This window comes from Calonectris borealis, chromosome 17 (assembly GCF_964195595.1).
Source record: "Calonectris borealis chromosome 17, bCalBor7.hap1.2, whole genome shotgun sequence".
NCBI lineage: Eukaryota > Metazoa > Chordata > Aves > Procellariiformes > Procellariidae > Calonectris > Calonectris borealis.
In genome coordinates, this window is record NC_134328.1 from 3,662,885 (window position 1) to 3,679,278 (window position 16,394).

Below are 16,394 nucleotides of genomic sequence, written 5' to 3' on the forward strand. Positions count from 1 at the left end.
AAGAAGGGAGCAAATTCTGCTCCCCAGTGTAACTATCTGTAGTGTTTTTCACACCATCTTACCCAGTCAGGTCCCTTCTGCAAGCAGTCAGACTGCCACAAGGTAGGTGCTGGGCTTCCCTGCAAACAGGGTCTTGGCTCTGGCACGCAGAAGTGAGACTTGCCAGTGCTGAGCAGGTTTGAGAGACAGGGACGTGGAGACAGGACAGAATCCAGCTCCCAGACTGGTTAGCACCTTAACTAGACTGTCTCCTCTCTTCCTGGTGTGGCAAACAGTGTGGGAAAAGTATCTGGCGTAGCTGCTAGAAGACAAGGCAGCTGCCCTGTGGAAAGCAGCCTGCAGGTTTCCACTCCAGAGCTGGTCTGTCTTGGGCACTGAGAAGAGGAAGAAATGACCTGTGATGAGAAGGTGGCTCCCTTGTATGTGCCCTAGAAGGCTAAAGTGAGGTTGCACGGGTTTCTTCCTTGACTTTTCAGTGCTTGGGTGGCAGCTTTAACAGATTTTTAATGTGTTTGTGGAAAATCCGTTCTGCGGTCTGCATGTATACTGCAGCGCGCAGCCCCACGGCTGTGATGTGAGTGCAGTGCAGCCAGTCTCCTATAGATAAGGTACCTGAGGAGGGGCAGTATTAGGGCTTGGAAGCAATTAAAATAAGGAACTTCAATTCCCCAGAGAGGAGGAGTGCAATGGAGGGAGTCCGTGTGGGAAGGAGAAGGTGCAGTGAAGGGTGCAGCCTTGCAACACGTTGCTCTCAGCCTTATTTGGCGCGGTACGCTTGGGTCAGTGCCGGGCTGAGCCAGTTAGACCTGGGAGCGGCAGGGTGACTTGGGGCCTGCCGCACCTGGGCACTGTGTCGCAACGTTCGTGCCGTGGTTTGACGCGTCCGCGGTGTGCTGGGCTGCGGAGGGGAGATGCTGCCGAGACCAAAGCTCTCTGCCGTTGCTGCGTTTCAGGATCGCATTGTGCTGTACATGCACGTTACGGTACTTGTTGTGTCTTGGGTCACTGGTGGGGTGGAAATACTCAGTTGTCCAGTGTGTAAAGGCTTGATGTGGCGTAGGGCTGCCAGAGAGGCCTTTTGGCCGTAAGAGAGTGATGCAGGAGGGATGCGAGCAGGTGGGGTGTATTGTCTTTGTGTCTCCCCTAGGAGTAGAAGCTACTGCCAGCATTGGCTTGATCTGCAGCACCATGGTGTCCCAGTTTGTGTTTGGACTGGACAGCAAAGGAGACGTTTGGGCGTGTGTGTGTGTGTACTGCTCACGAGCAGCCCTGCCTGCTGGCCCACGCAGGCTCGTTGAGGTGGTGGTCACCCTGTGCTGCTCTTAGCCGGGCTATAGTAGCCAGAGGTGCTGGGAGCCCCTGCCTGAGGCTGGGTAGCGGGAGGCTGGTTGTAGAAGGTGCGCTTGGTTCAGCGTCCGCCCCTTCTGCTCCCCGTCGGGAGGATGGGCCGAGTGGTGAATCAGAGGTGTGAAGCTGTGTGGCTGGGGAAGTCAGGCTGAATAGGAAGCGATTTTCAATTCTCCCTGCTGAATGCCTTTGGGACGTGTCGTCTGCTGCGTGTTGGCGCCTGTGGACCACGCTAACCGGCCTCTTCATCTCTTCCCACAGAGCTCATGTATTAGTTTTACCTACTGGAAAGAGACTGTATCTATACTGCTCAGTCCAGACCGGACATCCCCCTGTGCCATAGTTAGCTACATCGACGAGGCATATATGGACATTGACAGAGACTTTTCTGAGGAGTAATTCTTCGCTCTGGCTTCTGATGGACAGCGCTTGGAGGGTACCTCGCAGCCCGTGGATTTTCAGGGATACGCTGTGTAGTGTGTGTGTGCGTGCGTGTGCGGCTTGGAACCGTGGAGCGTTACTGCATTGTCAAAACCCCAGCCCCCTCCCGGTCCCCATCTCTGATCTCTAACGGATGAGACTTTGCAAGCTCTCTGGGCAACACATTCAGGGATGTATCTTCCAGTTGTTCTGGGATAAAAATACTCACCTGCAAAAAGCAGCCTCTCTATTATTTTTTTTTTCCCCTCTCTCCCAGTCCAACGTGGCTGGTCAGAGGTTTTATTTTTGCTGACAGATGAGGATACTCCGTATGTGCCAATTTAGTTGTGGCTGTCTTTCATGGCTACCAAAATTAGCAAGTCAAAAAGCACAGAAATTGCCCTCCAAATGTGAGGTCCAAGGAGCCAGTCTGACTGGGACCCTGACACACCAGCCACGTGCAGAGCCACCACGAGGACTCCCTTCAGGTGTAACTCTTCTGTTGGGGTTTGGAATCAGGGGTTTAGGGTTGGTTAGAGTGTGAGTGTGTGTGTGTGCGCGTGTGTGAGCTTTTAATTCCTGAGAGCCCTAGCTCCAGTCACCTCTTTACCATGTACTTTTGGATCATTTGGTACTAAATCTGTCTGTGCATTAGGAGAGAACCTCTGCTCCTCCTGTCTTTCCTGCAGATCCTTCCCATCTGAAGGCGTTTTACAACGCTGCGGAGAACAGAGACATTTCAGCAGTGGTGGAATTGCAACAGGGGTTGGCTTTTTCACGGAGCACTAGCATTAAAATGTACTAATTTTTTAAACTTGCGGCTTGTCCCTTCTTGGGTAACTAATCTGGTTTTAAAATCCTTTTCAGGACCATTGCTCTTGATGCTAACCTGCTATGCCTGGAAGTCTTACGTCAGTCTCTGCTTTCAGTCCTTAATATCAACACACACATTAATCTTGAAGTGCAATATTTACTGGAGATGTCAGTTTTTTCCTGGATCTATTTTAATCAGAATGTGTTAAATGCTGGGAATAAACACTCCTGGTTGAAAGTAACTTTGTAGGATATGTTGGGAAAGGGGGAATCGGGATTTGGCAGTCCTGATTGCCAAACCTGCACATGCCCTGCCTGCTCACCAATGTTAATTGTGTTGCTCCAAGACAGTCAGATTCCCAGGAATGAAATACAGTCTGAAGTCCTGAGCCACTGCATTTAAGTCAAAACATATGCGTCTTGCAGCTCCAGCTAAAAGAAACCAATTTTCTTTGAAACATGCATTTGAATTTTCTTAACTTATTTGATGAGATGACTTGACTTCAACTCTGTCCAGGCTCTGGAGAGGGACCGGTGGCAAGGATGTCCCAGAGCTGTAGCATTTTGTCTCTAATCTTTGCCAGCAGAATGAAACCCACTCTGAGGATCCCTGTGCTGGGGCCTGGCTGAGTGGACGAGGCTTCCAGCCCCAGGTGCAGGACTCGCTCTCTAAAAGTCACCCTTCTCCTCTCGCTTATCTCCCTCTTTGGACTTGCAGTCAGTACTTTGCTTGCAGGGGGGTCAGAGCTGCTGAGCTTGTGCATAAACCTGGAGCCTTGCAGGAGCTCCTGGGGATCCTTGTGTCCCTCCCTGGGGGGCGGAATCCCCCGCTCCAGTGAGGTTACCCTGGTCCCACCCCTTGTGTCGGGGAGCTCCTCGCTACGGTAGCTGCCACTCTGTTCTTCATCAGGTCACTCCCCCTGCCCCCTCCCTCCCCTGAGCTAATTTCTTTCTCATCTGTACTTTTTTTGTTCTTGGGTATTTGTGTTTTTGGTGTATCTTTGCTTCTTCTTAACTGTAATAGATGTACACTTAAAATAAATGCTTCAAATTAAAAGGCTTTTAAGTTAAGGGATGCCTTTTCCATAGTCTAGTTAATTGGTGCATCCAACGATTGCTGCTATAAACCCGCAGAGTCTCATTTACATCTCTGTATTTACGTAACGTACAGTTAGGGGCCAAGCTGCGTCTGTCCTTGGCTATCGGCCTGCGTGAGGCTGAGCTGAAGTCGCGCCAGCCTGCCTTCTGGCTCGTGGATCCCTCCTCCCCGCCGTGGGAGCAGAGTAACCTTTGGGTCCTTGCTCGCCGGAGGCAGCTTGGCTTTGCTTTCGCCTTCAGGCTGGCGCAGGAGGCCGAGCGGACTTTCTGCAGAGGAGGGCGCAGGAAAGAAACCCACAGCAGCTCCTCCAGCAAGGGAGCGCGCTGGTCTCCAGGGGAAGGGCCCTGCCCGCAGCGGGCAGGGGGATGAGCGTGCAGGGAGGGTCACAGGCAAATTTTAACTGGGGGCCACATTCCTGTGGGCTCATCTGTCCATGCCAGATGCCTCAAGCATCTCGTTTTGAGAGGGACCAGACAGCTCTGTCCTTCATCCTTGTTTTGTCTTATTTATGGAGAGCACGGGGAGGAAGCGCCCCGCGTGGTGCCGGGGAGAGCTCGCTGGCTTCAGCGGAGGTTGCAGCAGGCTGCGTGCTGGGACGGGGGGTGGGACCGGGACCCCTGTCACTAACAAGTACTTCTGGAAGTCTGCACTATCCCCATGGATTGCTGAGGTTCGTGCTGCCCAGATTAATGCCAATTTACTAACTGCAAATAAACGTATTAAATGGAAACTATTAAAGAAATCTATTTTAAAGAAATGAGTGGAGATGTCTTTCTTTGCAGTCCCTTTGCCAAAGCCATAACAACCCTCCCTCTGCCCTGCAGGACTGTAGTTAGGATTGTTTATGTTCTCCCCAGGAGTAACGGTTCCAGTGAGCTCTGTTCTGCCTTGCACCCTCACCCCCCTCCCCTGCTTCACCCCTCAGCTCTGGTCCCCTGCAGCTGAGAGGGGGCTGAAGTGTTTCTGGTGGGACAGGATGAGGAAAGGGCTCTTTTCCCAAAACCCACCTATAGCCTGGAGCAAGCCAGGGCAATAGAGCAGGGAGAGGGGAGGCCCGCGCCTCTCTCCTGGCTGTGAAAGGTGGCCCCAAAGACCCCAGCTTGCCCCCCACATCTCCAGCAGCAGAGGCCAAGGCCCAGGTTACCCTATGACACGCAACAGAGCAAGTCCTGGCAGATCTACGTTTATTCACGCGGTGCAAAGCTGGCAGTGACTGTTGCAGCCATTGGCCTCCAAGCTACAGCAGGCAGCTGGGGACGGGGCAGGGCAGGCAGCCGGGCTCCTACTACTCGTGCTGGCAGAAAAACCAAAAGGACTTTGGTGAGAGGCTGGAGGCAGGGAGCGCTCTGCCACTCTTCAGGTTCCGGCAACCGTGGCAGGTGAGGACAGCAGTGCCACGGCAGCCCCGGGCAGGATGCGGCCGTGGGCTGTGCGGCCGCTCCTCTGGCTCCAGGGGTGGCAGGAGCCCCTGCCCTGCCTCCCCCCCACGGCTGGGTGGGCTTACCTTGGAGGTGATGACCTCCCTGGTGCGGGCACGCAGCTTGTTGACCTGCGTCTCGGCAATGTCGGCACGCTCCTCTGCATCGTCCAGCTCATGCTGCACCTTGCGGTACTTCACCAGGTTGGAGTTGGCCTGCTGCTCCTGGATGGGGTGAGGGGAGAGGTGGGTGCATGGGGCACAGCCGGGACACCGGGCTGCACGCTCCCCACATCGCCCTCGTGGCCTCTTTCTCTTGCAGCCATCCCAGGCAGCCCCGGGGAAGGGCAGCGCTGTCCTCTGCCCCAGGAGAGCGGTGGGGACGGGCACTTACCGCCTCCTCAAATTGGCGCTTGTAGCTCTTGACCTTGCTCTGCAGCTTGTCGATCAGGTCCTGCATCCGTGCCAGGTTCTTCCGGTCTTCCTCAGCCTGCAAGTGCCCGGCTCCGTCAGCAGGACCCCAGAAGACCACCAACCGCACCCAGAGACTGGCTGCCCCCACACCTTTATCCAAGAATCCCAGTGGTGCCAGGGCCCTTCCCACACACAGAGAGCACCAACCCAGCCCCCCGGCCCACATCACAGGTCCCCCACCTTGTGTCCCAGCACCCAGCTCAGGAGGTGCTGGCAAATGGGCAGAAGGACACAGAGCAGGGGGTGGATGTTGTGACGGGGAGAAGCCTGTCCCGCCCTTGTCAGTCCGCGGAGAGCGCCCAGAGCAAGTCTGGGCTGGCCTTGGGGGAGCTACTGGATGACACAGGAGGCCGAGCACAGGGAGAGTCGGGCCAAGTCCTGCCGGGCTGGAGCTGCCGTACCTGGTAGGTCAGCTCCTTGATCCTCCGCTCGTACTTGCGAATGCCCTTCTGGGCTTCGGCCGTCTTCTTCTGCTCCGTATCCAGCTCTCCCTCCAGCTCCCGCACCTGCAGGCGGGTAGAGGCCAGCTCAGCACTCTGCTCCCTCGCACCAGCCCCAGCCCAGCCCGAGCCACTTTCCCAGCTCGGAGAAGCCACAACAGAGGCTAGGCCACCCCAAGCAAAGGCTGGGAGCCAGGCCCAGGCTTGCAGGTCCTCAGGGACTGTCCCTCACTGCCCACAGTCCCCCCGTGGCACAGTCTGGCCCCAGAGGGATGGGGCAGTGCTGGTGCCCTGCAGAGCCCGGTGCCACAGGGGCTGGGGCAGCACCAGGAGCCAGCTCCTGGGAGACACAGCCGGGAGTCTGCCCCTGCCTTCTCACCCTGGCCTCCAGCTTCTGGATCTGCTTCTTGCCCCCCTTGAGAGCAATCTGCTCCGCCTCGTCCAGGCGCATCTGCAGGTCCTTAATGGTCTGCTCCATGTTCTTCTTCATCCGCTCCAGGTGCGCGCTTGTGTCCTGCTCCTTCTTCAGCTCCTCTGCCATCATGGCAGCCTGCAAGGCCAAGAGCACAAAGGCATCACCAGGAGGCCAGGCAGCCCTGCCAGACACAGGGGCTCAACGGAGAAGCTCTAAGACCCTCCCCTCTCCTCACACCCACCAGCCCCACAGGGTGCTGTGCACCCTTGCCAAACCATACAGCACAGTCCCCACCACGCTCTTACGTCCGTGATAGCCTTCTTCGCCTTCTCCTCAGCGTTGCGGCACTCCTGCACTGCATCCTCCACCTCACTGGTCAGCTGTGAGATGTCTGTCTCCAGCTTCTTCTTTTGGTTGATTAGGCCCGTGTTCTGCGGACAGAAGCAGGTTCAGTGCCACAGGAACTGGCCATTCACTGCGGCCGGTGGCACCACTCCTGGCTCCTGGCTCTCCAGTGCCAGCGGAGACGTGGGACTTGGCAGTCCCTCACCTGGGAGTGGAGCAGGTTGACCCTCTCGGTGGCCTCCAGCAGCTCCTGCTCTGCCAGCTTCCTGCTCCTCTCTGCCTGCTCCAGCGCTGCCCGCAGCTCCTCCACCTCCGCCAGCAGCAGGTTGTTGCGGCGCTCCAGGGCGGCCGCCTGCTCCTTCAGGTCGTCGTTGTGGCGTTGAGTGTCATCCAGCTCGATTTGCAGGTCCTGCCGGGCAGCACGGGGTCAGTGGGGACAGCAGGGAGCTGGGGCTGGCAGCAGAGACAGCACCGAATCTGTCCCACCCACGGCCGCCCAACCTTGATCTGGGCCTGGAGCTGGCGGCCCAGTTTCTGGAACTCGGCAGCCTGGCGGTTGGCATGGCTCAGCTGGATCTCCATCTCGTTCAGGTCTCCCTCCATCTTCTTCCTCAGCCGGACGGCCTCATTCTTGGCCCGGGCCTCTGCATCTAGCGTGGCCTGCATGGAGTCCATGGCACGCTGGTGGTTGCGCCTGTAGGAGAGATGATGCATCAGCTCCGTCCGCCCGGGGACGCCCAGTCTGGGACAACCCCGCCAGGGATGGCCTCAGCGATGGCCCTGCCTGTCCCCTCTCAGCACACACCTCAGGTTCTCAAACTCCTCATCCTTCTCCGCCAGCTTCCTGTCCACATCAGCCTTGATCTGGTTCAGCTCCAGCTGGATGCGCAGAGTCTTGCTCTCCTCATGCTCCAGGGCCCCCTAGAGACAGCGGCAGCCGTGGGAAGGTGGCCACTGGGGGGGATCTCCCCAGCCACCCACCCCAGCCTGGCCTTGCCCCCCAGCCCAGAGCTATGGGGAGCAGGGCAGGTGGAACCACTTCAGTGCCTTGCTGTGGTTGCACAACCCCCATGAGCGGGGTGCCCAGGGGTTGCAGCCCGGCTCGGGACTGTCACCCTGCCAGCACGGTGTGGGTTGCTGCTCCAGCAGCACCCAACCAGAGCTGCAGGGTGGGCCAGTGGCTCTCGAGGGCAGCGGGCACATGCAAGCATCAGTGGGAAACAAGGACCCACCTCAGCCTCCTCCAGAGCTGCCTGGATATCGCTCTTCTCACTCTCCAGGGCTTTCTTCAGCTTCTCCAGCTCATGGATGGTTTTGCCGCTCAGACTGATCTGGTCAGTCAGATCCGCAATTTCCTCTGGCAGAGATGGAAGGGCATTTGGTCAGGAGTCACCCAGCCCCATGCAGGTGACTTCCCCATCCCCCTGCTCAGGCTCGGCTGATGTCCCCCCAGCCCCTTGGAGAGTAGCTGAGATTGTGCTTGGGGACATTTCCACAGCCTGGGAGAAGGAGAGGGCATGGGAGAGCATTAAGGGCCCATGGAGACCTGCTTGTCCAAGAGCAACACCCCCACGCGACAGCCATGGCACGCTCAGCAGCAAAACATGCACCATTTGGAAACAAGAGCCAAATGACATTGCCAGTTTGCCCAGAGTGCCCCAGCAAGAGGGCAGGACACATGCTGGCTTCCTGGCTGGGCCACTGCATCCCTCCAAGGGATGGGCCAAGCTTGGCTGAGCAGCAAGATCTGCTCCTTGACTACAAGGGACCCCTGTCCCACCACATGGCTGAGGGTGGGGGAGCCAGAGGCTGCCCGGCAGGCAGGAGTCTGGGCAGGGAGGGAGAGCTTGAGCCCAGTCCTACCCTGCAGGTTCTTGTTCTCCCTCTTGAGGGTCTCCAGGTTGTCCAGGGACTCCTCATAGGCATTCTTGAGCTTGAAGAGCTCCGTGCTCAGGCTGCGCGACTCCTTCTGCGACGCCTCCAGCTCCGCCTGGGTCTCCTCATACTTCTGCTTCCACTCGGCCAGGATCCTGTCAAAGTTGCGCTGCTTCTTGTCCAGGGCAGCGCAGGCTGAGTTGGCACGCTCCAGATCCACCGAGAGGTCCTCGATCTCTGTCTGCAGCCGATGCTTGGTCTTTTCCAGTGAGGAGCACTTGGCGTGGGCGGCCTCCACTGCCTCCTCCGCCTCCTGCAGCCGGGTGGCCAGCTTCTTCCTGCCGATGGCAGCAAGGGGTGAGTGCTCCCAGCCCAAGTGTCATCCCACCCCACTGCTCTGAGGAAGGGAGGCCACAGCCTGCCCAAACCGCCTCAAATCCGGGCAGGAGGGTGCAGTCTCACCCTGGAGTCTGGGAAAGCCCCATCGTTGAATGGAAACTTGCCACTTGCAAGGAACTGACTTCTGCCATGAGACTTACTTGGCTTCCTCCAGCTCCTCTGTCCTCTGGATGGCATCCGTCTCATACTTGGTTCTCCACTGGGCCACTTCCGCATTGGCCTTGGACAAGTTCCTCTGGAGCTCACTCTTGGCCTCCACCTCCTCCTCGTACTGCTCCCGCAGCAGGTCACAGTCGTGCCGGGAGGCTTGCAGGGCATGGGCCAGCGCGTTCTTGCTCTGAGGAAGGGAGAGCTTATGAGAGGAGCAGCTGGCCCCAGGCTCCAGGACACTGGCCATGGCACTGGGATTGGGGACAGCGGGAAAGAGCTGCCCTTGGGACTCCTGTGTGCAGGGTATGTCCCACCTCCCCTGTCCAAGAATCTGGGCCACTGCCACAGTGGGACATACGTCCCATTCCCTGAGATCTGTGTCACTCAGAGATCAGCCATGCCCTAGAAGCCTCACCTTGGTCTCCTCCTCCAGCTGCCTCTTGAGTTCCTCGATGTTCTGTGTGAATGAGGTCTTGCCACGGCTCAGCTGGTTGATGAAGGACTCCTTCTCCTCCAGCAGCCGACTAAGCTCCCCTGGGTTCAAACAGAGCCAAAACAGCTACTTTGGGGCCAAAGGGCTGCAATCTGTGTTAGCTCGCACTCCTCCAGAGCCCGTGGCCTTCAGCTGCATGGAGATCTCCAGCAGTCCCAGCTGTATCCCCACCCAGGCAAGCTGGGGCCCATGGGCAGAGGTACAAGCAGCTAAAGGCAAAGTATGCCAGCTTTGCCAGTACTCCAGGAAACCCCTCCTTCTGATGCCTGAGATCACAGCATATCTCCAGCACAGCTTGCATCACCACAGAGGTCCTCCTCCTTGCCAAGCCATACGGCACCTCTGCAAGGCCTGAGTGGAGGCACAACATGGACATCCCGCTCCCCTCCACTCCAACTGGAGCTCCTGCTATGTTTTTTTGTCCATGGGAGAAGGAGGACAGTCTGCCCGGCTGAACCACGGCTCCCCCACTCAGATGCCCCAGTGCCAGACCAGCCCCAGGGCAGCCACGTGTCCCCTGGCTGCCGCCCCCACCTACCGTTCTCAGTCTGCAGCCTGCCCCGCTGCGTGCTCACATCGGTCAGTTGTCGCTGCAGCTCGTCCACTTTGGTCTTGGCCTCGCTCAGCTGGTCCTCATAGGTGCGGCACAGCTTCTCGGCATTGGCCTGCGTGCACCAAGCAAAGCCTGTATGAGACCCAGCTCCGGCCAAAGAGCATCGTTCTCCCAGAAGGGGCTCAGCAACTGCATCACCCTGGGACCTGCTGCCCTGCTCAGCTGATCCCATGTGCACACACGGCAGAGAGCAGGAGCCTGCCAGAGCTCTCGTGTCTCTGCTAAGCTAACAGTGGCTCTCTGCAGTCAGTCTCCTAGGAAATGTCTTCCCAGACCCTGCAGACTTGACTAGGACAAGGAAAGCATCCCGCAAGCACCGCCATAGTGACATAGGAACACTATGGCAAGGAAAAAGAGGGACTTGGCCGTGGCAAAGAGCTACCTAGGACAACATCCCATGGACATGGCTGTGCTGAACACACTGCAACCAATTGCATTGATGTTCACAGAAGAGATGAACCTGCCCTGTACAGAACCAGTGCCCACCTTGTTCTTGGTGAGGTATTCAATGTTGGATGACAGGTCATCCACCTCCATCTTCATCTCGCTCTTCTCCTTCTCCAGCTTCTGCTTGACACGCTGCAGGTTGTCGATCTGCTCGCTCAGCTCCGCCACACTGTCTGCATGCTTCTTCCGCAGGGCGGCCGCCGTGGACTCATGCTGTAGGGTTGCCTCCTCCAGGTCCCGCCGCAGCTTCAGGAATTCTGCTTCCCGCTTCTTGTTCATCTCCAGCTGCGCGGCTGTTGCCCCACCAGCCTCCTCCAGCCGCTCGCTCAGCTCCTCCAGCTCCCGTGACACTTCTGCCCGCTGCTTCTCCACCTTGGCTCTGACGGCACGCTCAGCCTCCAGCTCCTCCTCCAGCTCCTCAATGCGGGCCTGGCAGAGACAGAATAAGGCAGATGCTCCAAGCACCGGGTGAAGCTCCAGCATCTTTGCTCTCCACAACGGAGCAAGGTGTCTCCTCTGATGCTGGGGAGCAACACGCCACAAGTCTGGAGCAAATGCTTGGACTGTCTTGGGATTCTCGGAAGCAGGCATGCCTGGTGCTCCTTGGTAGCACGTTTTGCAGAGCTCCTGCTCTCCTCTGTACCCTGCCATCAAGATCCAGGCCGATCCTAGCTTCTTTTCTGTGGGAACCTTCATGCAAATAGCCTGAATCTGGGGCCTGTCTCTGATAGGAAGGAGCCCAACATACTAGATTTGGATCTTCAGAGTTTAGGCACTGGATTTAAGGTTTTAGTCGGGACAGAGAACTACATCCTAGAAGCTGTTCCTCATACCGGTGCTAGCGTTCACCTCTATAGTTCATTCTTTAATTTTCAGTCCACCACACTTTGGCAGAGGGCTTTGCTTCTGCTAACATTGCCGGCTTTTTTCATCACTCTTCTGCCAAGAAGATGCCCCTGGGCTCAGAGAGGCCCATGCAGATTCCCCAGCACATTACATCTGATGGAAATTTAGGACTCCTGGACCGCGAGAACAGTTCCACCATACCTGGAGCTCCTTGATCTTCTTCTGCAGCTGGGCCTCAGTCACTTGCCCATCTTCAATCCTTGAATTTAGTTGACTCATTTCAAAGTCTTTCCTGTATAGAGAGAAGGTAAAGCCTTTGGTCAGACAAACACTGTCCTGTCAAGTCCCTCTGGCTCCTGAAGCCAGAGGAAGATTGTTCTCTGCTCTGTAACACCCAGGTCCAGAGGACAAACAAACCCACACAAGAAAGGGACTGCAGGGGTAAGAGGCAGAGCATGGACTGCTCTGAGGGAAGGTTGGAGTGGCCAAACTGGCAGACAACCTGGCTCTGAGCTTTTCCCTATGAGGTCCCTAGGTGTTGTTCTCCAGTTCCCCGAAGAGAATGGGACATGAGCGATGAAGTCTGTACTTGTAGCTGAGGTCCCAGCTCTGCGTTAGGATCCTGCCAGACAAATCTCTCCTCTCCAAGCCCGTGTACAGAGGAAGGTCTATAGTGCCCTGATCTATTAGTCTGTGCAGCTGACAAGCTCCTCAGCGTCTCTGCAGAGTGCCCAGGGAAACTAAGCCCTCATTTTGCCTGGACTGGACACTCCAGCAGTGCTCAAAGTCACAAGTCCACTTGATTTAGAGGTGGACACTGGCCTGGCAGAATAAGCACACAGCCCAGGCACATATCCCACACTCACTTTTTGAGTTTCTCCTCCAGCTGCTGTTTGTCATTTTCCAGATCCATTACAGACTCTTGTGTCAACTTCAGGTCTCCTTCAAGCTTCCTCTTCGCTCTTTCCAGGTCCATGCGGACTTTCTTTTCTTGTTCAAGAGAGCCTTCCAGCTGGAGAATGAAGGGAGACAGGATAGGGAGGGAAAGGACCCTCTATAGCCCCAACCTTCCCCATATCCATTGCTGTGGGAACTTCACCCAGTCCCAAAACCCAGAGCTGTTTCCTAGTTGGTCTCCAGTCCCATTCCCTCAGCCCAGGACTGCTCTCCATGGGGTACTCTGGACCACCTCTTGGTTCAGGGGCAGTTTGTCGATGGGGTTATTCACTAACTGGCCATATTAAATGGGGATCTGACAACAATCCCACCTTCCAGAGCCCACTCAGGGACAGTCTGGGCTCTCCTGGAGATGCGACTCAAACCTCTCTCACTTCACTGTCACTGGCCTATGACTCACATCATCCACTTGCTGCTCCAGTTTGACCTTGGCTTTGGTCAATGTGTTGACCTTGTCTTCCTCAGCTTGCAGGTCATCCAGGGCCTGCTGATGGGCCTCTTGCAGTGCTTTCTTCTCTTTCGTCAGCTTGGCAATGATCTCATCCAGAGCAGCCATCTCTTCAATCAGGTTTTTAACCTAGATCAGTGAGGTCAAGAATTAAGCGCATCTTCTCAGAGAGAGGGGATGCAAAGCTAATACAGCAGCCTGACCCGTGAAAGTTGTCCATGATCAACAGCAGCTTGGCACCACAGCAGCAGCCAGCCCCTCTCCCCTTGGCCAGGCTGGTTCCAGTGGTTTATCAATGCCCCAAATCACTTGCCATTGCACAGAAGCGTTTGCCCATACCACTCCTGTGCAATGAGGCAGGACACCAGAGGGTTTTGCCCTCTCCCACATCTCTTTGCACTCTGCCCTGCCCCAGCTCCCACACACCAGCAGCCTTATCCCTGACGTTTCTCTTCAGTGCCCCCACAGACACTGAGGCCCCAGGGCAATGAGGCTGTGCTCTGCGGGGAGGGTCAGTTACCTTGTTCTCTGTCGCATGCTTCTCCTTCTCCACCTTGGCCAGCGTGATCTCTAGGTCATCGATGTCCTTCTTCAGCTCTGCACACTCATCCTCCAGCTTGCGTCTCTTGGCGGTGAGGTCTGAGTTCATCTCCTCCTCATCCTCCAGACGCTCTGTCAACTCCTTCACCTTGGCCTCCAGCTGGATCTTGGACTTGATCAGCAGGTCGCAGCGTTCCTCTGCATCTGCCAGGTTGTCTTGTTCCTGGGACAGGCACAGGAGAGCCAGTGCTCATCCACTGCCCCAAGAGCATACCAGCAGGCTCTCAGCCATGCTATCCTGGCCCAGGGCTGAAGCTCTCCTTGTGGAAGGGGCAGAGCAAGCCTGAGGTGCTCATGCATATAAAAAAAGACAGCTCCAGTCACTGCCCGTTTTCAAGGTCCATGGGACAACCACTAACACTAACCAGGGCCAAAGAGCTAACAGCAACTAAATCTTTCCAGAGGAAGGAAACACTGGACTGATACTTCCTGGCACAGAAACGGCATAGATTAGCCACAGTTTGGCGAGCAAACATTGCCATCCCTCCCACCCCCTTGTGAGGGGATCACCCTTTCCAGAGCCAGGGAAGCATGAATCCCCACAGCAGCCCTGAGATGGCACATCTCTGATGTTGCTTCAGGTTTGCACTGAGTCTAACACTGCATTTCAAACAGATTGTGGCAATGAGGGTGTCTCAGAACTGCAAGAGGCTGAAGGAGGGATCTAGCACGCTCTCCTCCTTCTTCTATCCATGGACCCTGCACTATCTTTACACTTCCAGAGAGGGTGAGGCACTCACTGCCTGCAGCTGGAGAGCCAGGTCATTCTTCTCCTGGATCATGGAGACCTGCTTCTCTTCCAGCTCCTTCCTCTTAGCCTCGGACTTCTCCAGAGCCTCCTTCAGCTTCTGGAACTCCTCCTTCAGGTTGGACATTTCCTTCTCAGTCTGAGCAGACTTGAGTAAAGGTTTGATCTTGAAGAACAGCTTCATCCAGGACCAGTTCTTGACAGCATTGAAGGCCCGGATGTTCCACTGGATGGTATAGAGGGCTTCCCTGGAGGGATACAAGCACAGCATCATCATGGGTGTAGATTCCCCACATCCCATCCTCACTGCAGCAGAGACCTGGCTTTTGCAGGCCTGGACATGGCTCTACTCTCCACCAGCTGGACAAATGGCAGTATGTTGAATGAATGGCACATTGGCTGCACACTGTAATGGCCCTAGTGGGATGGGTGGTGTGGCCTGGCTTTCAGACCTCTTCATCCTGCATCCCTCTGAATCTTCCAGTGGAACCCAAAGTGTATCTCCCCCACCTAGATACACTGACCCTCCCCACCAGGCCCATGCCAGACCTCTTACAGGTCTGCCTCCATCCCTTCAGGACAGGCCCATACTCAACCACTGCCAGCCATAGGCAAGCCCCACATGTCAAACCCACTGAAATGTGCAGAAGGGACAAGGAGATACACAAAGTTCTGCCTCTTTCCCCGCCCAACTCTACCTCCTGCTGATGATCTTCTGATACTCAATGCGCATGAGGTGCCCACGGATTCTGGCCTGCAGCATGGTCAGGATCTTGGCCAGACGCTCATCTCGCATCTCTTCCAGCAAGCCCAGCAAACCAGCCTTGAAAAACACCTGCAGGCAAGAGAGTGAGAACAGAGTCAACAGCAGAGAGGACAGAGGGGTCAGGGGTAACATAACCTGTCAGGCAGACCTGGGCTACGTGTAGCCCAAAGCAGGGATACACAGAGCAGTGAGGGCTACACAGCGCAGGTTTAGGTGCCCTCTCTGCACGGGCACACACCCACGCTCTGCACTGGTTGGAGGTGCACCCACACAAGGCACAGGCACAGCTGGGCACCAGATCTCCCTGCCCTGAGCACATCACATTCCCCAGCAGGGACTAGCTGCTGTGTTGGGTGGTACGAGATCAGGCAGCAGAGACCTTCTGCTCAGACCTGTTTCTTCCCAGCCTGCATCTTCCTCTGCTCTCCTCAATCCCCTCAAGTCCCACATGCAACCTGCAGAGCGCAGGGCTTCAGCAGGGCTGTGGTCAGGCAGAGAGCAAGCTGGGCACGGAGAGCAAACTGGGACTGCAGAGAGACAGGATGGCAATGTCTCCCTCCCAAGGACCAGCTGCCTGGTCTCACCTTGGTATGACCAAACTTGTACTGTGAGTGGTCCAGTTCCAGGGAGCTCAGCAGCTTCTCTGTGGCCTTTCTGCTGTCCACAAACTTGTCATCTGGAATGGCTGCTGGATTCAGGATACGGTAGCTGCAGGGATAAAGCAGAGGAAGGACATGCAAAAGCACCCCAGCACAGAGTTGATGGCTCCATCATCATCCCTGTACCCCAGTCATGCCCGTTCCCCCTGGAAGCATGTCACTGCAGCACAGACTGGAGCCATGTATGAACCAGGAGCTCCAGGACGCAGTATGGGCTCTTTTGCAGGGCAGACACTAGGGAACCCTGCCAGATCTTAGTCCCTGGACACAAGGAAGACTGGGCAGGAGGAGGCCACTGGCCTCACTATGCCTGGTCAGGCCCAGGCCAGGCAGGGTGGATGGGGCCAGCTGGAGAATGGTAAGGATCCCAAGGGCAGAGAGAAATCTGAGCCAGGACTGGAGGACCTGAGCCTTGCCACCATCCACCTGCACCAGCCCTGCATTCAGTATCTCAAACATCACCAGCCCTGCTGTCTCTTCACATCTGGCACCAAACTATCCATGCCTGGCACCACAGAGCCAGCAGCAGAGCTATCCCAAACTGTACATGCACTGGGCGTGTTGTGGTGGTTCGGACCAGCCCTGCACAAGCTGGAGAGCAGGTCAGAGCCAGGGCAAGTCTG

The 16,394-nt window shown here is 56.4% G+C and overlaps 2 protein-coding genes across 8 annotated transcripts in view; one reads left to right on the forward strand and one right to left on the reverse strand.

Moving 5' to 3' along the window:
* The window catches only part of TRPC4AP (transient receptor potential cation channel subfamily C member 4 associated protein), a 39,368-nt gene extending 34,932 nt beyond the window's left edge, over positions 1–4,436 (forward strand). For all 7 annotated transcript variants that reach the window (XM_075166307.1, XM_075166309.1, XM_075166308.1 and 4 more), the window contains one exon: positions 1,609–4,436. In XM_075166307.1, coding sequence (XP_075022408.1) covers positions 1,609–1,746 — 138 coding nt within the window. In that variant the 3' untranslated portion in view covers positions 1,747–4,436. The remainder of the gene's footprint in view (positions 1–1,608) is intronic.
* Positions 4,437–4,733: 297 nt separating this feature from the next.
* The window catches only part of MYH7B (myosin heavy chain 7B), a 28,679-nt gene continuing 17,018 nt past the window's right edge, over positions 4,734–16,394 (reverse strand). Inside the window, exons 21-42 of the mRNA XM_075166306.1 lie at positions 15,697–15,820; positions 15,045–15,181; positions 14,339–14,594; positions 13,519–13,761; positions 12,951–13,127; positions 12,460–12,605; positions 11,795–11,885; positions 10,787–11,176; positions 10,226–10,352; positions 9,610–9,728; positions 9,185–9,381; positions 8,634–8,983; positions 8,003–8,127; positions 7,576–7,691; positions 7,272–7,464; positions 6,976–7,179; positions 6,731–6,856; positions 6,390–6,560; positions 5,972–6,076; positions 5,491–5,586; positions 5,184–5,321; positions 4,734–4,973 (exon numbers count right to left, since the gene is read on the reverse strand). Of these exons, the coding sequence (XP_075022407.1) occupies positions 4,965–4,973; positions 5,184–5,321; positions 5,491–5,586; positions 5,972–6,076; positions 6,390–6,560; positions 6,731–6,856; positions 6,976–7,179; positions 7,272–7,464; positions 7,576–7,691; positions 8,003–8,127; positions 8,634–8,983; positions 9,185–9,381; positions 9,610–9,728; positions 10,226–10,352; positions 10,787–11,176; positions 11,795–11,885; positions 12,460–12,605; positions 12,951–13,127; positions 13,519–13,761; positions 14,339–14,594; positions 15,045–15,181; positions 15,697–15,820 (3,640 nt within the window). The 3' untranslated portion in view covers positions 4,734–4,964. The remainder of the gene's footprint in view (positions 4,974–5,183; positions 5,322–5,490; positions 5,587–5,971; positions 6,077–6,389; positions 6,561–6,730; positions 6,857–6,975; positions 7,180–7,271; positions 7,465–7,575; positions 7,692–8,002; positions 8,128–8,633; positions 8,984–9,184; positions 9,382–9,609; positions 9,729–10,225; positions 10,353–10,786; positions 11,177–11,794; positions 11,886–12,459; positions 12,606–12,950; positions 13,128–13,518; positions 13,762–14,338; positions 14,595–15,044; positions 15,182–15,696; positions 15,821–16,394) is intronic.